Genomic DNA, 25,295 nt, shown 5'->3' on the forward strand with positions numbered 1-25,295 from the left:
CTGACTGGATATAAGACACCGCCCTTATCCCCGCCAGTCACTAGCAGGAAGTTAATGGCCACCAGGAAGCAAATATCTTATAGACTGGGGACTGTGGATACAGATACAGGCCTTTGAAGCAAACTAGTGCGTGAAGTCCTCCTGTTTGCTCTCTAGGGGACCCTTGGGACTTAAAGTTCAACACACCACCTGGACTGTCCTGCAGGTACATGCTCAGCTGCAGAGACCCCCAAAGCTTGTAAAATCCTTCATGGCAGGACTGGGCCATTCCTTTGAGGAACAAAGGAAACTGGGGATAAAGAGAGATCCCAGTGGGGAATGTCTGCTTATGGCCTACAGGATGAATTTCAGCAATGCTCACCCTTTATAAGAAAAGAAAGAGTACTTAGGTCGTCACCTGATGTCACCTGTAGGATACTGGGGGAGGGGGGGAGATGCTGTAGCAAGCTCAGCTCTGTCTAAAACTCGAGTTAAGGTGAGAGGGCTTCTTTGAGAAGAACGTATAAGGCAGTCACAGAAGCCAGATGTAACTTACTCTCTGAGTCTCTGGTAATAGAACAGGGGCCTGGAACCTGGGATGTTTGCTCCTGACTCCAGCAGCCATTACTATGTGTGCTGAGGAGCCGACTGTATCCTCAGCTGCCTAGCTCTAGGGACAATGAGTGGGTAGGAGACCTCAACTTATTTATTTTTCTTAAATTCATCTATCCCGGCCACAGCCTTCCCCATCCTCCCCTCCAGGTCCTTCTCCCCCACACCTCACAACCCCATCCCCCAATCCCCTCTTCTTTCATCTCCATCCAGGAAAGGGCAAGGCTCTGAGAGTATCAACACAACATGGCATATCAAGTTGCAGTAAGACTAAGCACCTTCCTATGTGTTAAGGCTGGGCAAGACCTTATGAGTATGAGGAGCATGGTCCCAAAAGTCAGTAAAAAGAGTCAAGAGACAACCCCTGCTCCCACTGTTAGGAGTCCCATAAGAGGACCAAGCTACACAACTGAATATATATGCAGGGTGCCTAGGTCAGTCTCATGCAGGTGTCTCTGTGAGTCCCTGTGAGCTCATGTGTGAGTCCTCCTGTGGTGTCCTTGACTCCTGGGGCTCCTANATATATGCAGAGTGCCTATGTCAGTCCCAGGCAGGCTCCCTGGTTGTCGGTTCAGTCTCCACGAGCCCCTATGAGCTTAGGTTAGTTGACTGTGTGAGCCTTCCCGTGGTGTCCTGGACCTGTCTGGCTCCTATACTCCTTTAGGAGACCTCAGCTTTAAAGCTGTCTTTTCAGCGGAACCTCCAGGGCACACAGCAGGATGGAAGACCAAGGCCAAGGCTTCCTGCCTTTCCTGAGTTCTTGCTCTAGAAGAGGAAACAACTTACACATTCCTAGCCAATGATTTAGTCCACGCACAGGCAGAGAAGCCAGGTCGTGCAGGAATTCTGATGCATGGTAGGGTCACCCCCCCAGTGTTTACGGTGGCAGGGACTGTCATAGACCAAGGGCTCCTGCGCTATCTGTTTTGTTTTCTCTCTGGGCCGCAGTCCTCAGGAAAGGTACCTGGGCCAACCCTGAAGTCAGACTCTTGGCTTTCTGGATAGTGATCAAGGCTTGGTCTTAAGGCCATGCCTTAGGATGTCATGATTATATCACAGGCTGCCACCTTCTGGAATATTTTAAGAACCACAGAGTAGGTCATTAGGCCACGAGCAGTAATTAACAAAACAAAACAACAACAAAAAACAGACGAGAAGAGAAAGCTCCCTCCATGTAATGTGGCTGCTACCAGGGACGTGCTCCACGGTTCTTAGCACGAGACAGTACTCATCCAAGTCAGTATCTTCTGAGGCCTCTCAGCTTATTTACGGGACACCATTCTCATCCTGGCTTACTGGCAAGGTCCTGAGCCCACACACTTTACCTGGAGGAACTCTCAGCCTTCAAGCTGTTTTCAGTCAGGAAATACTTCATCCTGGGTGCCACCCAAATACCTCCAATCCTGTTCGTCCTGAGTTTAACCACTGTGTGACCCAATCCTTCCAGAGCAGACCGTGTGTCGGAGAGCAAGAGAAACCCCGGGGGTACCACTCAGGCTGGGGCAGTCTAGGCTAAGAAATCACCAGAATCCAATGACAAGGCTGTCACTCAGAGTATTCTGGGATGATGTGGACATAAGCAGGTCAGGGAAAGAGTTTCAATAGGGCCGGGTCAGGAGAGGCCACTGATGACCCTCTAAACTCCGGAAGACACACAACATGGATGCCCTGACAACAGGGTTCAGGGCGGAGTAGCCACAGCATGTGGTGAGAACAGGACTATAGTCCAGGCTGCTCAGCAGGGTATGGCCTCAGTCCTGCTAAGTCCAGACTGGGTCATGTAGAGCCTCTGCTAGGCGATAGGCCTGAGTTAGAGCAGGCAATGACTACGAGTTTCTATGTTGAGACTTTAAGTGGTCCACAGCCATGTCAAAGCTAAGTGCTAACCACAGGCTTTCTGTCTACACCTGCTACAAACCTTTCTCATTTTCAGTCACAAAGGTAGGGTGAGCTGGTCTGTGCTAAGGTTATTACCCTGGAGCTGGGGCAGCATCCAACTCTGCTGCCACGCTCTTGCTTCCTGTCTTTGGACAGGTGAGCCTCAAAGAGAGGAAGGTGCTCTACCCAGAGCCTCTCAGTTTGCCTTGCTTGCTGGGGCTGGAAAGCCATATTGAAACCATTGCTTGCTCCTAAGTCATTTTCAGAATGCTACTTTTGCCTAGACTGTGGCCTAGCTTGAGTGGTACCCTGAGATTCCACTTGCTTTCTCCTCTCTGCCTACTCTGAGAGGACAGGCTCACCCAACCATAGTGTAATCATAGGTAAGGGCAGGAGTGGAGGCAGATGAGGCTTTCAGGTTCCTGAGATGGAGCGGTGTTTTGACCCACACAACATGAAGGCCCAGAGTTCTTCCAGGTAGGACACACAGTCCAGAGCTTGTAGTTTTTGAGGGCGAGCAAGCAGAAGATCACACTTATTCAGTTCTACTTGCCACTACTCAAGGGAGGCAGGTGTCCTGTGGGGAGGGGACCTACCCATGGTCATGCTCTGCCTAGGCCAAGCTGCCCTGGAGGATTTGAAGCTCCTGTTTTAGGATGCTGGATCAGGATATCTAGCCCACAAGCAGAGAGGGGCAAGCTTCTCCCAGGCGCAAAAGTGGGCAGGAAAAGTTGTGTAAGGCTATGGCCCTAGGTCTGAGGACCTTAAGATAGAAACTTGGGCACATAGTAGTGTTATTACACTAGCCTGAATTTGTCCTCTGCCTAGTTCAGAGCATGCCCAGAGAGAAGGAGCACCTATCATTATGCCCTTACCAACGAGTGGCTCCTGTAGATCTCCAGGGAGCCTCACAGAGGGGCAAAGAAGGGACTGTCCTGTCAGTGCAGAAGCCTTTCTGCCCAGTAGGGTGGACCTATGTGTCCTGATCATTCTTCAAGGCCAGTCAAGGAACTCTCTCATACCTACCCTGACCCTCCAGGGCCCCTGCCCCAAGCCAGTGAGACCCCAGACCTTGCCTTCACCACCTCAGAGTCAGTTCTTGTCCAGTGGGAAAATTGTTTTTTTTCAGCTCCTAGATTAGACAAATCCCTTAAAACAATAATAATCTGTGTCTTAAACCCCAGAGCTGTTCTGATGTGTACATAATGAGCAGAACTAATGCGCTCAGGAAATTAATTACCCACTGGCCAGGGCGGCAAGTGGACGGGAGGCAGATGCTACTCTGCCTTGACTCTCTCGGTACAGCTCAGAGCAGGTTGTCTCTCTGAGTACCTGGCGTGATTACTGCTCTGGCAGCAAGGGAGCTCAACCCGGAGGGCTGAAACCACACCTCTTGCTCCTGGCAGGGCCAGGACGAGATGCGATGCTGGGGACTTCGTCCCACTTCACCATTCCTCGGCCTCAGGACAGGGTGCCCTCTACAGAGCTGTGATGTGCACAGCCCCAAACAGCCGCCGCTTGGTTTCTGCTTTTGCCGGTTGCCCCAGCACTACCCAACAGATCTGGGACTGGATTCTCTACGGTTCAGATCAGAATGCCATTTGACCTTTGTCCCAGTCTCTTCAGGCCCTGTTGCTGATTTCCGCCCCCTCCCCCACTTCATGCAAGCAGTTGACAAGACAGAAGTGCCCCTCCTGACTTCTCTGGCCCAGGCCAGCTGTTTCGGAGGGCACCCACAGACCCGCCCAGGGGCTCCTTAATGCCATTTCCTCATCTCTCAGAGAGAAAGACCATGATGACTGCTATGTGCCTACTCTGTGAGCTCACCGGGCTGTGGGCCTGCACCTTCTAGGTGACTACTTTCCTGAATGATCCCTCAGGACGTGGCTCTCTCTGGGAGCAGCATCGAGGCTCAAGCGCGGAGTTGATGATCCTCCGGCAAATGATCCTTCTCCAGCAGGATGGTAGCAACAGAAATGGCGTGTGGTCAGGGGGTCGGGGGAAATCGCCAAGGAAGCATGGAGGAGGTGCAGACAAGCCACACCGCTCTGCTCCTCGAGAGCCTATGAGCAGTGACTCTTTTCAGTCATCATCTGCCGAGGCTGGCCCCTTGGCAGCATCTACCCACTAGGGTGCTCTGTCTGTAGACTGTTGGTCAATAGCAGCGGGCTGGGTGGGGTGGGAAATGGGACTGCTGGGTAGAGCCGGTCGATTTCTGTGATGCAATTACTGAAGCTCGCACTATGTCGTCAGACAGCTCGAAACTTCCTGATGACCAAGAGTTAACTCTGGCAAGCTGGTAAAAGCTGGACTGGCATACAGAGGGCTGTTAGGACATGCTCCTCTACAAGGAGGTGAGTACCTGGGACAGGTACTTGCCTCCCTTCCTTAAACCTGATCAGCACTAAGAAAGCCAAGTCGGAAGGGAGCCCCTTTCCACCCAAGCCAGGGCGTAAGCTGGCTGTCATTCTGCTGTGGTCAACAGTCTCGGAGAGCCAAGACCACAGTGCTTGTCTTGCTGTGCATTCTGTAAAGGTATAGGAGGGCTACTGTGGTGGAAATGATGGGCTGATAAGAGCTGGCATCCTGGGACTGTATCCAAGGAATGGTTTCTAGTGACACCGTAGGACACACGATCAGTCATTATGGGAAGAATCAGCTGAACTGCACAGCCAAGTTCACAAGGATGCAATGAAGGCGTGATACATGAATGAAAAGGTCATGTCAGGTGTGCAGAGCTGTACCATGCAGGCATTTCTAGTGGAGGAGGCAAGGAAGTGTACTGAAAGCAAGCCCTAAATCCAACGGCCAGGGCCTGCTAAGGACCCACCAAGAACAAGAAGCTACTGTACAAAGGGGACTAATGGAATGGCCTTGTCCTTGGAAGCACCCAGCAGGACAAGGAAAGAGGGCCGTGAGAAGGTGCTGTTGACATGGGTGTTTGTAGCTTATGTGTCTCTGAGAGCAGATGGAGGGCCTCAGCACAAGTATCTGAAATGCCATTTGGCAAGCCCAAAGGCCTTATGCCAGGTTGTTCTCCATTTTCTACCTCTCCCCGTCACAGGCTGAAGAGAGCACACTGCTGAGGCTTAGGTGAAGCTTGAGGTCCTAGGAGAACAGATTCCACCTCCCTGCACTGCCCGGGCAGACAGTATGGGCAGCTGAGTGCTGCTCACAACTATTTCTGTAGAGTCTCTCAGGGCTGGGCCATCCAGGGGGCCACCAGTCCTTGAGACCCAAGCCCTCCTGCCATGCTACCCCACAAGGTCTGAGTTCCCATCTCTGTTATCCCAGGGTCATGATTTGTGGACGTCATAAATGAACTGTGTGTGGTCCACAAGCCTCTCCGGCGTGGTTCTAAACACTAGGTCCTGCTGCTGGAGCTGTGTCCCTAACTGGGCCAGGAGAAGGAGGCAGAGTGGGGACAGACACACTGCACTGAGGACTCCCAAGGTCCTGCTGCTGATTGTTAGGGAGCAGGTCAGCCCAGAAAGTCCCTCAGGTCTCCCATGTGATGTGGGACCGGCAGGGGAGGGCGATGGCTTAAGTAGATGTATCACAGGCACATGTACTATATAATTCAATCCCTGGCTGGCCGGGCTGTTAGGAGGTTGCAGAACCCTTCGGATTACGGCTTAACTAGCAGGGGTTGGTGGCTGGTGGGTAGGCCCCGAAGGTGGGACCTGCCAAGATGTGAACAAGCTGTTCTGCAGTCTCCTGCTCCCTCAGCCACCATACATGCGATGGCAGACTGTGCACTCTGGAACGTGAGGCAGACACGCCTGTACATTCTTTCTTTGAAAAACTGCCTGGTTAAGCACACTAAGGTCCCTTGCGATCTAGTCTGTGCATGCTAAGAGAGGGGTGTCGTCCATATCTGGCTCTCTCCCATTTGGAGCTTCTTCCTGCGGCCAGATGTAAGCTGTTCCATTATCCCCGTCTTAGCACAGGCACCTTGCGCTCCTCTCTTTGGAGCGTCTTTTTGGAGGCAGGGTCTCACTCTGTAGACCAGGCTGGCCCCCATCTCACAGAGCTCCACCTGCCTCTGCTTCCTGAGTGCTGGGATGAAAGGTGTGTGTTGTCATGCCTTTTAATTAGATTTTTTAATGAAATGCTTAAATATCTTTTTCAAGGTTAGCTTTTAACTTGCAATCCTGCCTTAGCCTCTTGGTTGCTAGGTTTACATTCCTTAAGACACTTTATTTTGAGGAGCTGGAGAGGCAGCTCAATGGTCAAGAGCACTTGCTGCTCTCGCAGAGACACCAGGTTCAGTTCCCAGCACCCATCTGGTGGCTCACAACCATCTATGACTTCAGTGCCAGGGAATTTGCTGCCTACTGTGACCTCTGACAGCACCAGGCATGCATGTGATACACACAGACACATGAAAAAAAAAAAACTGAGACAGGATTTCATATTAGAACCCAGGCAGGCCCTGAGCGCAAGATAATCCTCCTGCCCCAGCTAAGATCACGGGTGTGAGCTACTACACTTGACTTAAACTCCATTGAAAAGAAACGGAACACGCCTCCTTTCAGTCTACACACAGCAAAGCCCATGGTAGCTTTAAAACACAGCGGCAGGTTCATACTGTGTTTTCAGGACAGTCCTACAGATGCTTCCCTTCCTTTGGGGCACCCACTACGGGTCAGCATCCATGGGGTCTCCCTCAGACAAGCTAAAGTGGGGTCCTCGGTCTCTAGCTCTTCCCACGCCTTCCTGCCTCCTATCCACTCCACGGAGCCGGCTGAATGCCCACTACGGCCATAGCATAGTAGGCCATGTCAATGCTGGCCTGCCCTGCCCTGGGAATGTTGGGTCTAGACGGGGCTGCTGTCCTAGGAACCTGGACCTAGACAAGGGGCTGGTCTAGGTTATCTGCCTGGAATGTAGCTGCTGTAGACTCTCCTACCTGCAGAACTTGACCCTCAGCCCAAAGTAATAGTCCGCATCTGGCTGGTCTCCTCGATTCTATTGACCAGCTATCGGCCGGGTGAGCATGAGACCTCTCTATGGTGAGCCTCACTGAAGCTCGGCCGAAATTGTGGGACTCAAGTGGTCACCACTGATCCCACATGGGAGCAAATGGGGGAACAGCCCTGGTAACTACGCCCGGTAGCTCTGGAAAAGGGGCAGGTGGCTTATGAGAATTACACAGTCGCCGTATAAGACTGTCCCCCTTGTGCCAATCAACTCCGCACTGTCAGAAGTTGGCTTACATTCGCTCCTTCCTAGTGCTCCCACCCCCACCCCAATCAGGCCTTGTATCAGCCCAGCAGCCACACAGCAGGGCACTGCGGGACTCGGGGTGGTGAGCTCTCTGTGGGTTTCTCTATGAGAACATTTGGCACTTTACAGCCATGCCTTTTAATCTGTCTCTTCTAAAGTGTCCCTCTACCCTTAAGTGGCTTCTGGTGTCCATTAGCTGATCTGCAAAGGGAGAGGCGAGATGGCAGCTGTCTGCTTCCTTCCGCTTCCACACGACCTGGGGTCCTGTGAGGGCTCTCCCAGGTCACAGCCACGGCCATGGTTCCACATGGGCTGCTAGGGCTGTTTTATTCCTAGTTCCCAATCCGGTGGCCCCCGAGTGACCTGCATCTGTTATCTGAGGAGGACAAGGCCTCTCCCCTCTGTCTGTCTGAGCCCTGGAGCTGGCTCCGTGAAAAATCCCCAGATGGGAGGGTGTGAGGCAGGTGGGCAGTCGAGTGCTGCTGGCTGGCTCACCAGATCAGTCAGGGGGTGGCACACAGGAGAAATCCCCACATGTCCCTGGGATGTGTTCCGCCTCTGGTAGCATCTGGGAGCTCACCAGACGGCACTGGAAAGCCCACCTAGGTTTGGAGTCTGCAGCCGCCTGTCAAGGTTGCCAAGGAGGCTGAAGACTGGGACGGTCTGAAGACCTGTCAGATCCCGGAGATGCGTATATGAATCGTGGGCACACATGGCATGGCTCCTCGTATGTGCCTGCTGCCACACTCCACGGATGTCCTGGAAACCCGCACCTCCAAGGTGCTGCCTGCCCTGTGCTCATGCAGCCCTGGCGCGCCCAGAAGCCTGGAGATGCTGAAGCTCTCCTTGGCAACACTGCTGACGCAGAAACCAGCAGGCGGGCTGGGGGGTGGGGGTGGGGCAATGGCTCCTTCTCCAGGCATGGGGATGGGAGGGGTACCACAGCCTCTGTGAGAGGAAAGGCGAGAGGGCCTTGGAGCTGAACAGGGAAGGAGAGCTCTGCCGAGTGGTGTACACAGCCTTGGCACAGGCCCCCAACTTCATTGAGCTTTTGCAAAAAGTAGTGTGGTCCGTTTTGGGTCGAGTCCTTGTTGGGGCTGGGACTTGCAGGGCATTCCGGGAGCGGGAGGAGGCAGCTGGTGGCAGCCCAGGCTCAGCATCTGGCTGAAGGGAGAGGTGAGAGGTGCTCACTGTTGGCACCGGCAGGGCAGAGGGTGGGAGGGACGAGAGGAGGGCACTGTCTTTCCTTAGCGGCCTGTTTGTTTTCTATCGTCAGATATTACTGGTGGAGCATGAAAGGTCAGGACCATTTGGAATCCAGTGAATTCCCAGCTTTGCTAGGGTTTGTCATCAAGAATTTCCTTTTCTGGTGAACAACACTACTTCCTCAGGCCCATGGGAAGAGAGGGGGGGAGCATAAGGGATGGAGGAGGTAAGGGGAGAGGGTGAGAGAAAGAGGGAGGAGAAGGGGGAGGGAGAGAGGGAGAGAAATGAATGAGAATAAATTTGTGTGTGTGTAGGCTCAGCTGTAAACCCCTCCCTTTAGGAGATGCCCTGGTAGACTTCAGCCTGGTTTCTGCAGGAGGTGAGCTCGGGGCCTCACTGAAATTCCCCCAGGGATGGGCCTGAAAGAGGGCTAAAGATACGAGGCCACAGATCCTCACTCAGTGCTCTCAGGGCCTATTCCCAGGAGCACCTTGCTTCCACGTGAGCGCGGATCCTGGCTGTTACAAACTACCCAGAGAGGAGCGTGCAGACTCCAGGCTACGGCCAGGGAAGGCATCCAGTGAAGTTCTGCCTGAGATGAGTTCTTGTCCTGATGAGCAGAAAGGGAGGGACTGGGCAGGATGGCTGTGAACTGTGGGAGGGATGGAGAGCTGCTGCAAGCAGAAGCCACAGACAGCACATACAGAGAAGAGAGGTGACAGAGTGGCAGGTAAAGCCGGGAAAGCTTGGGCTGCTTTTGATGACAGATTCAGAGGGGGCAGAGGGGGTCAGGAAACTCAGGGACCAAGCATCCTGTCTAGGGATCCAGTACACTTATGGGCAAAGCCTGCAAGAGATGGGACTGGGAGCCATGCTTGCCCCGGAGATGGTAGACGAGGCCATCAGATCCAAGCCCGAGATCTGTGAGCATTTTCTTGCCAGCAGACATGTAGAGAAATTACAGAGAGCCTCTGTGGTGAGTAACACCGGCATGGCTGGCCAGCCTTCCGCCATACTGTTCCCACAGCCAAGCCCCGACACTGTGCTTTCCTTGCCTGACATCTTGGTCAACCTCAGACTCTGGTCTCAGGTCATGCTCTCTCCTCCGTTAGGATGCCACTTCTAGTTAGAATCACACATGTTGCTGAAATGAAACAGCCAGAAAAGTTGGACGGGTGGGAACACTGAAGAAGGCTCACTCACAGACAGACACAGCCTGGGCACAAGGTAGACCACAGGGGGCAACAGGGCCACCTACATCCATAGCTCACTCACTGGGAATAGTATCAATACCTGACACAGTCCCCAGGGTACCCGGATGCTGGAGGGGAGGGGAAGAGAGCCCTGCCTCTGTCTTCATGGTCACGGATCAGGCTACAGGCTCTCACTATGGCCAGAACACTCAGACATCCAGAGCTGTGGTCAGAGCCTTCAGTCTTCCATAGACATCTTTGGGGGACATGGGCCCAAAGTTAGAGTCCTTGGATGAACTCAAAGAATTGTCGTCACTTGCCTTAACTGGATCATCCTTGCCACTGAGCCCAGAGACCAGAGCTCCAAAGTGCAGAGGCTGGGCCCTTGTCTCATAGCATGGTAGATGTTGCGTGCCCACAGAATCCTCACTGGCTTCAATACCTTCCCCTAGGTACCACAGTTCCAGACATCCACAGCCCCACTCGGACTCTCAGAGGCTGTAAAAAGAGGCTCTGGGTATTTATTCAGTGCTCCTGCCTGGGAGAGGGAAGTCATTCCCAGGGCAGACCACTACCATCTGTCTGACTAACAGGCTCCCACGACTGCCATTCCTGGGGAGAGTGGAGGTAGCTCAGGCACCTCACCTTCTGCCTCAGTTGGATCCGAGCATGCTGGTGACCCCTTCCATGCAAAAGGCCTACGTTTGCTTGCCAGTTTCTTCAGAAGCTCCCCTCACCCCTGTTCTCAAGCTCTGCCAGCTAGCCACTGAACCTAGGGTCTCCTTCCGGTTGCTTCTCTGGCATCCCTTTTCACACACTGGTTTTAGGCCTAGGATAAGGGACTCAAAGATCAATGAGAACCCCACAGTCTATACCCTAAGGCCAAGGCCAGGTCCCGGCCCCTTGGATTTAACCCTTCTTAACCAGATCACCTGTTGGTCTCTTCTCATCAAGAAGGAATCATGTTGCTATTCTCAGGACCTACATGTTATGTGGTGCTGGTAGGAGCTTAATGGTTTGCTAGACTGCCACACGGACCACCAGGGGTGTCCAGCCAGGCCTGGCCGTCCAAGTCCTCAGCATGTGGCACAGGTACAATCTACTCACTGCACTGAGGCTGGGGTGACCTAGAAACCTGAGCAGTGAAGCCAAGCACTACAAGGGAAGTTCCAGAGTTCCATCTGTAGCTGGGGGAGGGTAGTCAGAGTCAATATGGGTTGGGGGGGTCCTGCCTGGTGAGCTCTGTGGGGCCTAGGAGTGTGGTGTTTTGTGGAACGTGTCATCTAGGTCAAAGTGATGCTCCTGAGGCTGGGGGAAGTCATGGGAAGCTGAGCTCTTATGGGGTACCAGCATGACTTTTACAACTTGACAGAAGTGCCCCTGAAGCCTTGTGGCATTTGCACACTCACCATGCTCCAAAGCACACGCCCATGAGCACAGAACAAGGGGCGTGCTCACCCCATCTCACGGAACCGCTAAAGGATCCATGTGGCCGGGCGAGGCTCAGTACCGGTTTTGGGCGAAGCCTCTCTTGGCTCACACGAGTCCATCTGCTTCCCAGGAACAAACAGTGGGAACCCAGGCTTTTACTCACCGTCTGGTTATCCTCATAGAGCTTCAGGTCATAGCCACTGAGTTCCACACAGAAGATGATGGCAGTGACGCCCTCAAAGCAGTGGATCCATTTTTTGCGCTCTGACCTCTGGCCGCCCACGTCCACCATCTTGAACGTGAGCTCCTTGAAGGTGAACTTGTTTTCCACGATGCCCGTGGTCATGTCCCGAGAGCGTAGGATGTCCTCCACCGTGGGGATGTAGTCGGGTGCTGCGATGCGCTCCAGGTCATTCAGGTAGTAGGCTGCGTTGTCTTCCAAGTGGTACTCACTCGAGCGGCCGAAGCAGGCCTGAGCCCCAGGGTCGGCCCACAGCCGGCGCATGACGCCCAGCAGCTCGGGTGTAATCTCACCCTTGCTCTCCGCCGGGCCAGTCAGTGCAAACAGCTGCACGGCATCGTAGGCACGGTCCGGGTTGTGGAAATCGATCTTAAGGGCAGCGAGGGCCCGAATGATACGGGTCAGTGAGTCGATGGCATTGTAGATGATGAGGGGCTTGTACTCCTTGCAGGCCTCCAGGTTGAAGCCGCCACTGTGGATGATCTTCATCTGCTTGACGATGGTGCTCTTGCCCGAGTTGCTGGTGCCCAGCAGGAGGAGTTTGATTTCCCGGCGCTGCCGCTGACTTTCTGAGCGCAGGTGGCGGTCAATTCTCCGGGACCGCCGCGCTGCCTCTTTTTCCTCTGAGCTTTGCCGACATCCCATGGTCCGGTCTGACAGCAGCAGGCCCCCCCGATACAGAGCACAGGATGGGCGCCTCTCCCCCTTTTGCCAACAAACAGAATGGTCACAGTGAGGGATGGTGAAAACGTGGGCTGACGTGACAGGCAGACAGGAGAGACAGCTGACCCGGGAGTACTCAGCACCGGCTTTGGGGCAAGGCCGTGTCACACTGCAATCCCTGCCCCAGCACCTCTTCTCCTGTGGGCATGGCGCTCGATGCAGCGGGGCAGAGACCACACCCTCCCCTCTAGTGACACTCCACCTCCCTTGTCGGCAGTGTGGCCTGATTTGCCGTAGTCATTCCCTGTATTTGCCACGGTAGGAAGCTGTCCGCTTGCGTCTGCCTAGGCAGTGTCTGCTCAGGCTACTGCTGTCTGGTCGCTGGTTGCTGTGGCGATGCTTCTAAGCACGGCTGGAGGGCCCAGCACTCCCTGAGGCCCCCCTGCCTCGGGCTGCTCGGGCTCCCTGCCTTGCATCCGGCCCTTCACCTGACGAAAAAGAGAACAGCATGAGCTATCTCCTGGGCCCACCTCAGGCTGGATGGGGAAAGGGATCAGCCGCAGGGCCTCAGCAAACAGCAGAACGGTTCAACTCCCAGCCCCTTCGGTGCTTCAGGGCCAGTGCCCAACCCACAGCTAAACAAATATGCTTGGCCCAAGCCTTCCACTCCGCGGATCTGCTTGACACCAGGTGCAGGTCTGACAGGAGCGAGCCATGCACAGCTCTTGCCTGCAGCCCCCATGCTGGATTTACTTTTGCCATGCCTTCCTGCCTCCCAGACCTGGCTGACCAGTCCCCGCTGAGTCTGTGTTTCTGACTTGGGCTCCACAGAATGACACCCTGTGGCTGTCCACCATTCCAGGACACGGAGGGAGCTCATCCCCACTCTGCTTTGCAGTGTAGTCCTGGCCTTGTTCCTGCCTTAAGGAAGTCAGGGAAACTGGGGATCTCCCAACTTTCGTCCCTTTAGACCCAGGGCCACCTCTGTGGTAGAGCCAGATGCATAGAGTGTGTGGAGTGTGTCAGGACAGACTCCGGCCCCACTGTCCCTGGGGGGGGATCAACAGGTGGGGGTACCACAGGGTCCTGAGTGTGCAATAGCTAGGCAGAGGTTTTGAGGGGTGGCCAAGGCCTGCCAATCAGGGCAATATGGTGATAATCTGTCTAGGGAGGCAGGAGAGGTTAGGATAGGGAGACTCTCAGAGAACTGGGCATTGCTGAGTCCAGGCGTGACTGCTCTGTTTCCGTCCTATCTAGGTTCAGGGTGAATCTTTCACAGATCCTATCCGGGGTTTTGGTGCTTATGAGGAACAGCTGGACTCACAGCTGGAGCCAGTGACACCTGTTGACCACCAGGGGGAAGGTTACCTATGAGATTCCTCCATAACCACCTGCTGGATGGCTGGGGCAGGTCTCCTCCAGCAGGGGGGCTCAGTTCGGCCTCTGACTGGGAGCCGAGGGTGGCCCGCTGCCATGACACAGCTCTTGCTTTCTTTCCTCTGATCTGTCTTTGCTTGGCTATGGTGCCGCGGGTACTTTATAACCGATCGAATGTCCCCTTTCCTGATAGCAGGCTCTGGGGTAGAAGACCCAAGGCAGACAGAGTTCCTAGTCTAGGCAAGGGCCTCTCTCTGCCTCCACTCTTCCGTGTGAGCAGCATGAGACCCGACCTACCCAACCACCCACGCACTCCTTACCCATCTGACTTGGACCCTTGGGAGATGGCAGCCCAACCCCCATGCTGTGTCTCTTTCTCCTACCCACACTAGACCCACGGTTCTGACTTTCTCCAGTGGCTGTGGCCTTTAGTCTTCAGGGTGTGAATCTCTTCACACGGCTTCTGACCAGGTACCCTGCTGTCTCTCAGCACCTTGGGTAGTTCCCTCCACATTCTCTGAGCTTGCCCCTCATGCTCACTGATATATGGGAGGGGTAGAGCGTCTAGCACAGACAGGCCCTGGTACTCTGCAAGTATCAGCCAATAGCAGTCACCACCCAGCTTTTCAGTCACCTGGGACATCGTCACGGTAATACCTCCTCAGCCAGACTCCGTTATCCCCCCCCCCGCGCCCCGCCCCACTTCTGCCTCCACGGCGGCCCTCAGCTGCGGTGTGACAGGCAGGACCCTTCCATGCTGATGCCTGTGCTCTTCCCCTGGCAAAGGCTGCGAAGCCAGCAGCCTGCCCTGCTCAGTGCACAGCTCCCCCACCTCCCTGCCCCGAGCGAGGCAGGTGCTGGAGTAGGAGACAGGGAGAGACGGCGAGGTGAAAGAAGTCTCCACGTCTCTGCAGTCCCACCGCCAAGCAGCCATGGGATGGGCCAGAGACACCCTAGGTGTAGAGTGGCTCGGAGTAACGATTGGATGTCATTCGGACCATCTCGAGATGTCTGGGCCGCACGTGCCCAGGGGCGGCACACAAACAGCACACGCTCACGTGGGCACTGGAGCCACACTCCTGTGCGTCTGTGTAGGAGGTAAAGGTCCGGGAGCCACTTCCCAGCAGTATGGAGTTCCAGAGGAGTCCCTGCCGTGCGTGCCCTTCGCCCTACATTTCCTTTCGTGAACTTTCCTTAGGTAAAGGGGTTTGTAAGCCAATGTCATGGCGTCGATAAAGCCCTGTCTCTCATCACACTAGGGCTTGCCTGAGCCCTCTCTCTTCAAGGTCTGTGAGCAGGCAGAGGTCAACGCGGACAGCTCCTGGTCCACACTGATGACCCCAGGGTACAAAGGTGTGTACCACCTTTAGCCTGTTGTGTGTGTGTGGGGGGGTGTCTTTCCAGGAAGATGTCTTTCTAGCAGATGCTGGGGGAGGAACTGGGGGGGGAGCACTAAGAGGGAGCACTAAAGGGGAGCATTGTGGGAAGTAATGGGGGGAGCTCTGGAGCCAACACAACTTCATGTCAGCATGAGGGACAACACCCTCCTTCCTGAGGTCGGGCTGAAGGCGTTCCTTGCTAACATCATATTCTTCGGTATTTTCAAAGTCAAAGGAATAGCCAGGCCTCACCAGCCAGTTCTCCTTTATCTGGATGGCATTAGTGGCAAAGGTCATCTGGAAAATGTGTCTGCTGCCAAGACAAGCAGGATCCTCGGGACAGGTTTCAGCTACGATACTATCAGCACAGTCTAGTCAAGATAGGTGACCCCTACCCTAGGTAGGGGACCCCAGAGTCACGATTCCTGAGGGATGGTAGGACAGCCCCCTGCCTTGGTCCAGAGTCGTATCTGAATAGAAGAGCCTGTCTACTTCCTGGCGGTGGACACCTACCTGGCCCTGCCCCTCCCACAGTGTGGCCCTGGGGAGCCCATTAGGCCCTGCTTGCTCTCCTTGGCTAGTCCTGCTGTAGGTGTCTCTTGCAGGTCAGCTCACACGCGTGAGGTACCTCCCCGCCACGCTGCTGCTACTTCCGCACTCTGGCTGCTCTGCAGTGTCTCCTGCCAGGCGCAGGTCTCCCTAAGGCTGGTGAAGCTGTGGTGCGGGAGAAAGATGGACAGCTGTGAATGGAGGAGAGAGTGGCTGTGAGCAGGCGGGGCACCAAAGCGGGGCACACCTACCCTATCTGTCCATCCTGTTCCTGCCTTGGCGACCCCCTCCGCAGCACTGGATCTTGAGAATGAAGAGAAGCAGCCTGGCCTTGGGTCTCAAGTGGTGGGCGAAGGAGTTTCTCTGTTTATGGACATGTGATCTGAATTCCAGGAAATGTGTTTCATCGCCACGAGGCTGCGGGGGAACTGGGAGAGCATGGTGGGGGGCAGTGGGCTGCCATCCGGGAGCCCTATCTGTTGCTGTCTAGAAACCCAGAGCCAAGGGCTGGTCAGCTGGTCCTTGATAAGTGGGCATTGGTTGCTAGGGGACAATAAGGGAATAAAGGGGAAACTGTGGTCAGGCAGTGAGTTTGTGTCATGGGAACTACATGGGCAAGCAACTGTCACAGTGAGGGCACGGTGGAGTTATCCTCTGCTAGGTCACCAGGGTGCCAGATAGTCAAAACTCGCAGCAAACACGCTGATGATCCTACCCAGAATTCTTTTAGCAGTGGAAGTGGGGGATGATGACAGATGCAGAAGTCCAGCTGTTCTCCAAATGGAACCCCAGCCAGTCCTACCTGCCGAGGTCAGGCTCTGTCAGCTCTTCCTCTGAGTCTACCTGGATTTTAGTGGGTCTTGAGGGACTCCTCAAATCTCAGAATGGAATCTGATGTCATCAGGCCAGAGGTAGAGGCTCAGCGGGTGACCACATAGTTTGATGTTCCCTGTCCCAGAAACTGCTCATGGGTTCCCGGGGTGATACCCAGGATCTACCAGCACAGTATTCTTGGGTATGGCCAGAAATAACAAAAGTACTAGACAGAGGGGAGAGGCTTGTACAAAGGTTTGGAATCCGTGGGTGTGGGCAGGAGAGATGAGCCACTAAGGGGAGGTCAAAGGGCCTCAGCGGAGACGAGAAAAGGACAAGGAAAGGGGGAGGGGCATGGCAGAAGAGACGCCTAGCTGGGCTCTTGGTTTTCCTTCATCCAAGAGAAATAAGAAAATGGTCTGAAGCTATGTGTGCAGATGTGTGTTTATGATAGTGACATGTATGCACTTATGCGCATGTGTTTGTTTGTGTGTGTGTGCTCCTGCTTAAATATTATCAGTGCAGCTGTTCCACAGAATGGTGTGTATATGTGTGTGTGTGTGTGTGTGTGTGTGTGTGTGTGTGTATGTATGTTCTATTAAATATCAGCACAGTTGTTCCATGGGATGGGGTGGATGTGTCTGTGTGTAGTTCCACATGGCGTCCTGGTACCCTAAAAGCGAGGTGGCCATGGGCAAGAGGGACCAACTGTGGTGCAATGGGGAAGGCGGCTGGGAAAACCAGCCAGTGCACTACCTTACACTTACTTATGAAGCCATGGCTTTGAGCTTTGGAGTTTGGGGTTGTCTGCACTGGGTAAGACAAAGACCGAGTCCCTACACTTGCTCTGGTAAAGACAACAAAAGTCAGACCACAGACGGGGCAAAAAACAGCAGCAAGTAACAAGGTGTCAAACTTTCTTGTAAAAACGGAGCTCCCATTAGGAGGGGAAGGTCAAAGGTAGAGAACACAGGCAGCAAGTCTGCAAAGGTGGGTAAGGCTGGCTGCCTAGCAGGTGACAAATGACCGCAAGCAAGTGGCAGAGGATGTGCACAGGTGGGCATCTGCGGATGCGGGAGATGTTGGTAAAAGGCTGAGGCACCTGTGAGAGGGCTGGCAGGACAGCTGGAGTGATGATCCGATGGCAAATCAAAAGCCACTATTGGAGAGGAGATGCTGAAAGTAGCAGGCATTTGGGCGTGGGCGGTCAACTCTCCTTGGAGTGTGGAACCTCAGTACAGACGCCTGGACTGTATCAGTCAGTATCAGCAAGTCTATCCCAGCCCTCCATCAGATGCATGCAGCCAGAGGCAAGTCCATCCCAGCCCATCAGATGCATGCAGCCAGAGGCATGTATAGCATGATGACTCTGCCCTGCAGTTTTCGGCAGCTGGTTTTCTTTGGCCCCCCAGTTCTTTACAAGCTCCATGCTGGTCTCCATCATGCCACTGCACAAAGACCGTCCGTGTGCAGCGTGCAAACCCTGACCCCGCACAGGGAATCCTCTACTAAAAGTCCATGCTCCTTCCGGTTCCAAGGCCAGAACTCTCAGTTTGTGATTGTACTCTATCACAAGTGCCAAGCATCTTCCTTAAGAACCCCTCCCCCTCCCTGGCCTGCCTGAGTCTACAGCAGCGGCTCTCAACCTGTGGGTTGAGACCCCTTTGGGGGGATCATGTGTCAGATATCCTACATATCAGATATTTATGTTACGATTCATAACAGTGGCAGAATTACAGTTATGAAGTAGCAACTAAGTAATTTTATGGTTGGGGGGGGTCACCACAACGCGAGGAATTATATTAAAGGGTCACAGCATTAGGAAGGTTGAGAAACACTGGTCTAGAGTGTCCGACCCAAAAGGTGGTGGGTTAGCCAAGGCCCAGGTTACATCCTAACACACTGATGGGCTACTCCACATCCTCAAACATCACACACCTTGGGTGCATCAGGAGTCCCACTGTCTTGTACCCCAAGCAAAAAATTTGGCCTGGGGTATCTCCAGTCTTGCACATGTGGTTACAGGTCTTTTGGTTTTTCGAGACAGGGTTTCTCTGTAGCTTTGGAGCCTATCCTGGAGCTAGCTCTTGTAGACCAGGCTGGCCTCAAACTCACAGAGATCCGCCTGCCTCTGTCTCCCAAGTGCTGGGAATAAAGGCGTGCGCCACCACCGCCCAGCAGTGGTTACAGGTCTTGAGGTAGAATCAGGGGTCCCTCTCACGGAGTTCTTTCTAACCCACGGGAGCCACTCTGGGGCTGCTTGCATGCTTGCACTTGCCTGACCCTGGCCTCTTCTAAAGTTTTCCACGGAGGCCCAGTGTACCCCAAGTGCTGATGAGCCTCAGCACTGCCCATGTCCTCCACCCCCCCTCTTACCCTGTCGGTGGCAGCTCTTCTGCCTCCCACACTTCCGTGGCACCCAACTACCATGCCATAATGTGGAGTGGGCAGAGGGCGGGTGGCTCAGTGGCAGCAAGCTGAGATCCCAGGCCCCCCTTTCACACCAGGCTGTCAGGTAACAGGGGAAGTCTCAGCTCCGCAGCCATGCCGTATCTCAGTCTGCAAGAACCTGCAGCAACAGCGCATCTGAGGTCCCCTGAGGCCGGCACCTGGGCTGTTCACACACTGCGGGCCTTTGGCTGCCCAACTCATTAGCCAGGAGGATTCCCCAGGCCAACAGAGCTCATTCATTTCTTCTCATGAGTTCTCGGCTGGGTGTGGTGGTGTACACGCCATGAAAGGATTCTTTATGAATCTATTTCATTTGTGTGTGTTCGTGAACAGTGGTGGGCAGTTTTGCGCTGGCCTCTGGGGGTGTTTGTCCCAGGGAAGTCAAGACAGCAGGGCTTGGGGAGAAGGTACTGGACCAAGTCAGGGCTGCAGCAGCAGCATGCCTCCTTGGGCAGCTGGAGCCACCAGAGGAAGCAGGGCCCAGAAGACTGTGGCTACAGATACATGGTCCCAGCACCCAGGAGGCAGAGGCAAGAGGATCATGAGCTCTGGGCCGGCTTGAACTATATAGCAAGCCCTGTCCCAGAATGAATGAACCCATTAACGAACAATCCAATGGATACTGGACTTTCGCGCTTACCCCTGGAACTGAAGTCCCCGAGTGGATGGACACCCAGTATGGCTTTATTTTAGAAACTGAAGAAAACGGAAAAGCTTGTGCCTGCGGCTGCCACTGATAACCAGTTTCCTGCCCTCTTAATTCGGAAACATTTTCTCCTGCCCCTTCACGCCTGCCTTGCTAGATGCGTGCTCTCTGCTTCAGCTGTAAAACTGTATGTTCCTCGATTCCTTCCCTGCCGAGGTGGAGCAGCCCTTGTTAGGTTTGTGCAGAGCCAGGCCCGGACTACAGGAGGAGTCTTCACGTTGTGTGGCCCTCTCGCCGGTTCTACTCCCCTTCTCTGTCTATCCCTGTACAAAGTAGACCCCGGAAGCCAAGACCCCGCAGCTACAGACCTGTTCTCCACAGGCAGATCTGTCCCCACACTGTAACTGCCTCGTCACTGTCTGGGGTCCCGGCAGACTCTTCAGGAGTCCATTTTACTTGCGCGTGTTCTTGAACAGTGGAGGGTGGCTTTGTGCTGGCCTCCGGGAGTGTCTGTCCCAGGGAAGTCAAGACAGCGGGCCTGGGGAGAAGGTAGTGGGCTGCACCAGGGTTTCACTGGGCAGTCTAAGCGGCAGCATGCCTCCTTGGGCAGCTGGAGCCACCAGGGGATGCAGGTGTTTAGGGAAACTCAGCCCAGGAGCCTGTGGCCACAGACACCTGGCGGACAGCTACACTCCCACCCCACACTTGTCTGCTCTCACCTACACCTGCACATGTGTAAGAGTAAGCACAGGGATTGGTCCGTGACTTTGAAGAGGTCTAAGAGAGAAGACGACGCTCTCAGGAGAGGCTACAGAACTCAGCATTAATCACGCCCCTCCCCCTGCCTCTGTACCCCACTCTCTTTCCTAATCTGGCCACGTCTGGATATAACCTGCTACAATGTTTTTCTACACACACACACACCTCCATACTTCACCAGAGTCGTTCATCACAGAAATTATCTGTAATACACAACAAGGGGAAGGATGTGTTTTTGCTGCTAGCCAGGGACTCGCGTCTGCGGAAAAGCCAGGCGAGGTCACTCGTTTATTAAACAGCAAGGATTAGTGCCTGCTGGATGGGGAGAGCCACACTGGCACCAACTGAGATTTTCTCCCCAAAGACAGAAGATTGTGAGATGTAGAGAGGATTACCTTCCTCACGAAGAAGGCTGGCACAGGACCTCCTAGGGCTTGGTGGCCACTCTGTCTCTTGCTCGGAGACGGAGATGGAGACCCTGGGTTCTGGAGCCACTGTTTTCTGGGAATGCAAATGGGATGAACGGAAGGCTTGGGCCTAGAGGACCTCTCTCTGGGACACTCGTGGGATAAGACTCCTGGGCTATGGCACCGACACTGCACCCCTTGTCTTTAGGCCGGAGACCTAAAAGACCTAAAAGGCCCAGCTGCACTTTCCTTGTAGCAGGACATCCTCCACGGCTTTGGTCAGCATCTCAGATCTGTGTCTGGGCCTACGGCTCTCCACTCTCAGGGCCATGTGGGCAACACAACCTCTCTGCCCTCTCAGCGCTTGAGACCCAGTACGTATTGCTCTGCACCGTGCAGGGGGGCATGGGGAGGACAAGCTGAGTCTGCATACCAAGGAGCTCATGCTATGGCTGGAAGATAACCAGACGGTTCCTGACACAGACCAGCGCTGCGGTGGCAGGGACACGGTGGCGGGTGGAGGACAGCACCGGTGAAGAATAGCTGACCTAACAGCAAGAGGGGCCAATCGGCAACCTGGAGATTATGGCCTCACCTCAGAGGGAGGGTTTAAAGTCTGGGAGTGGTCCCCTGGAGGCTAGCACCAGGGCTAGGAAACTGTGCAGGATGGGGGAGTGGTCTTGGGCAGGGTCGTGCAGGAGCGGCTGCCACGTGGGACGCCACAGCTGCCACGGGGCTCCCAGAGCCGCTGTTTCCCTGGGTTTGGAAGAGGCACTTCTGTATTACAGCCCTCCATGTTACAGCGTAAGATGCCAAGTGGACATCTTGGCAAGGCTGAGCACAGTCAGTGTGTGTGCTGGAGAGTGAGTCAGAGCTAAACCCACACTCATCTGGACGATGGGGCACCCGTTTCCACACTCGTCCTGATGACAGGGGCACACGTTTCCACACTCGTCTGGATAACTGGGATACACACATTTCCACAATTGTCTGGATGAAGGGGCACACATTTTCACATTCGTCTGGATTACAGAAGTACATGTTTTCACACTTGTTTGGATGATGGGGCACACGTTTCCACGCTCACCTGCATGACAGGAGCACACATTTCTGAGCAGTGGCTGTTCAGGTCTCCCTGAGCCTTAGGATTAAGGGCAGCCCTCGAGGCCAGCGCCAAGCTGTGCCAGTGAGGATGTGGGAGACAGCCATGTACACGCAAACCCTCTTCTGGCTTCCTCTGTGCCTCTTCCCTCAGCCAGGGTGGCTGCAGGGAAGGTCTGATAAGTTCACTTAGGCTTTTGATACAACATGTATTTTGGGATCAAAAGCCATATCTTCCCAAAAGAGATAAAAACCTATGCTTGCCTCGACGCCAGTGACACTGGACAAAGACAGGGTAGGCAATTCCACCAAGGAACTGCTCTAGTGGGAAGAGAGCTCAACCACCTCTCCTTCCTGTTAACCCTACCAAACACCTAGCTTCTGCTTCCGGGTTCAGGTTCTATTTCACACCCTCAGGGCCACAGTGCCTATCACCTGTGACATTTTCCCCAACCGCTTTTGAAAGCACAGTGTGAGGCAGGCTCCACGGTGGTACTGGATTTTGCCCCAGGAAGAAAGGGCAGACTGGCCCCTCCCTGGCCTCAGGGCTCCTGGGTCCCCCCAGGGTACTCTTCCTGGCCACACTGTGGGGTCTTCCCTGAGATCCCCACTGTGGGCCTATCAGGGCTTCTGCTCTACCCTCACCCCGCAACTGCCAGCTCTACTTCCTTCAGAGCAGGTGCTCTGTGAAAAGATTTGCAGAACAGATGGATGGATAGATGGTCCAATGCTGAAAGATGTTTGCGCAGAGCTCGGAGCTTCCCAGCGTTCCCTTTGGAGTACGTTACCTAACGTGACCTTGCTTAGGAGCCTGTGATGGAGGGGTCGCACACCAACAGCCCATATGGATCTCGGCCTCTGAGGTCTCGCTGGTCCTGGTTCTGCTGAGATTCCAGGGACCCTCTTATCTGCTTCCCTGACCTTCTGGCTCCTACTTTCCATAATCTCCCTTAGATGGGTATCCCACCCATCCTTCCTGAACAGGAGGCCCATCCAACAAAGACCCCAGACTTAAGAGTTTCTAGTTCCCTCATCCACACGGGCAGGAGTCCCCAGGCTTCTCCCACTGCGGAGCCCTCCCTGCCTGAGATAATCACTTGCTACATATTCCGTTCCAGGCACGTGCTCATCCTGAGCCCTCTTTTCCCAGGTTCCTAGGCTCTTATGCCGTATTTTCTTCCTGATTCTCTAGCCCTCAACTGGTGTCTTTCCCTCCTGGTCCCTGTCCTGGTCCTCATTTATAGTCTCTTTCTAGCCCCCCCCCCCCCAGCCCTAGCCCCGTGCTCTCTGCCCCACCTCCTTATTCCATTCTCTCCTCATCATCCTGGCCCAGGACCCCTTTTCCAGTCCTTGTCGCCCCTGCCCGTGCCCTCTCCTCCTGGTCCCTATCTCACTATGTCTCTTACTGGTTCCTGGACCTCTGTCCCACTTTCCATGCCAGGGGCGTCTCTTCCCTTCAGGTTGCCCCTAGACTCTCCCTCTAGCGAGCACGGCAGCTTTCAGGCTGGCCTTCCCTGGGAGCTGTTACTCATCACCGAGCAGTCCCCTCCCACCCTTGGTCTGTCCCTTGTGACTTATGTTTGCTGTACATCAGCTTACGTCTTCTCAAGTAGAAAGACAGCATTCCCCCATGCGAACAAACAGTAGACACCCGCAACCGAGGAGACCAACTTTAAATGTAATCAATTATTAAGATGCATTTCTGATACCCATTAATCACCAAACTCTGGTATCAAAGATGGGGCTGTTGGCTTGCCGCTTTAATGAGAAGAGATTTATAGAGAACGCTGAGGAACAAAAGCTAAGCACTTTAAATGCTTCCTTATCACTTAATACAGATGGGAGTACATTCCCGTGCTGCGGTGCAGTGAGGCTGGGATCTTCCCTCAAGCTCCGGCTCACATTCTGGAGCTGCCAGCGATGTCCTTGCTTAACTACCGCGGCGCACCTTGTATGACACCCTGCGCACTTTCTCCAACACCAGCGTGGCGAGAAGGGAGCTGCTCTGCAAACCCCGGGCTGTTATTACTCCGTGTGCCCAGACTTAAATTGTCTTACCCACACCAAATCAATCTACGCCCGGCTCTGAGGACTCACAAATCAGCCGCCGTGATCTCGACAGAAGCCCCCTTGACAGTCATCTTCTATTCGTTTATGTAATATTCAAGGATGTAATTATAATAAGGACAACTGACACAAACACGCTTGGGACAAACACAGCTGACGCACAGGGGTGGGAAGACAAGTGCGCAGCGGTGCTGGAGGACTACCCGCCATCCCGGAAAGGCATGCTTTACAGGGAGAACGGAGAACTCCCGCCCTCTGCTCGCCAGTCTCAGTAAGGCTTGCAAATGATTTTGCATTTTATTTATCACAAACCCTGCAAGTGTCTGAAAATTGATAGGAAATGCAGGGTTTCCTGATTTGGCTTAGGAAAACATGACTCTGTTTGTGGTATTTTTGCAAACAAAGTCACGAGGGCCCTGGCCACTGGATTAGCTTTTTCATGTTGCCCCTACAAGCTTCCTGACTTGCAAACTGGCAGCAGGTCTTCCTTCTTTGCCACCTCCAAGTGCGCTTCCTCCCCGCCCCCTCGTCCAAGTAGACATTAGAACGTACAGCAGTGTGTATATAGTGACCCTGTCCCCCAGACAGCCCCTAACCCAACCAAAGGCTCTACTACGGCTAGGCCTATCACAGTGGCCTATTAGTGTCCTACTAAAGGATGGTGAGATCACTAGAGACCCTTTCCTGTATCTCCATGACTCTGGACAGCCACATGTCCAATCTTCTGGCCCACAGCAGCCACCAAGGCTGACCAGACAAGCGGGGACACCTTCACTGGCAACACTGACCAGAAGGAAATTTGGCTAGGACCAAAGAGGTAAAGATGAAGAATTTGACCTATAGAGGAGAAGGGGGGAAAAAAGACAGCCAAGAGGTAGAGTCTTTAGTGAGAGCCACATTAAATGGTGTGCTGCCTGGGGGAGCTGTGGCCTGGGGAAGCTTAACCATTTGCTTAATAGGGTCCTTGGGCTGGGGAGACAACCTTTATGTCACTATACTGGACCTCTGCAAATTCCTGCCCTTGTCTGAGACATCCATAATCTAACCCTGCTTCCCGAAGCCCTTTTCTTCTCTTTGCTCTTTGAAACACAAGGTGCGCCTCCCATCTATCTAACTGCTTCCCTTTCTTCCCCGTTCTGCCCCACAGCCCTCTTCTGGACCCATCTAAATTTACTCTTAGGTTTAGACTCAGTTCACATAGCCAGCGTGGTGCTGGGATCCTCCTCAGGGCTGAGAAGGGCCCAGGAAAGTGCATTTTGTCAGTGTGAGATCCACCTGTGGCTAGCTAGCTGCCTGGGGCCTTCGCCAACAATA

General features: G+C 54.1%; 2 protein-coding genes across 4 annotated transcripts in view; one reads left to right on the top strand and one right to left on the bottom strand.

Moving 5' to 3' along the window:
* Positions 1-25,295, top strand: part of Rsph14 (radial spoke head 14 homolog) — a 78,918-nt gene that overhangs the window by 33,151 nt on the left and 20,472 nt on the right. The window lies entirely within an intron of this gene.
* Positions 1-25,295, bottom strand: part of Gnaz (G protein subunit alpha z) — a 50,908-nt gene that overhangs the window by 15,068 nt on the left and 10,545 nt on the right. The window contains exon 2 of the mRNA XM_050142808.1: positions 11,692-12,920. Coding sequence (XP_049998765.1) covers positions 11,692-12,414 — 723 coding nt within the window. The 5' untranslated portion in view covers positions 12,415-12,920. The remainder of the gene's footprint in view (positions 1-11,691; positions 12,921-25,295) is intronic.

Source organism: Alexandromys fortis, unplaced genomic scaffold (assembly GCF_014885135.2).
Source record: "Alexandromys fortis isolate MF-2015 unplaced genomic scaffold, M_Fortis_MF-2015_v1.1 scaffold_9, whole genome shotgun sequence".
Classification (NCBI taxonomy): domain Eukaryota; kingdom Metazoa; phylum Chordata; class Mammalia; order Rodentia; family Cricetidae; genus Alexandromys; species Alexandromys fortis.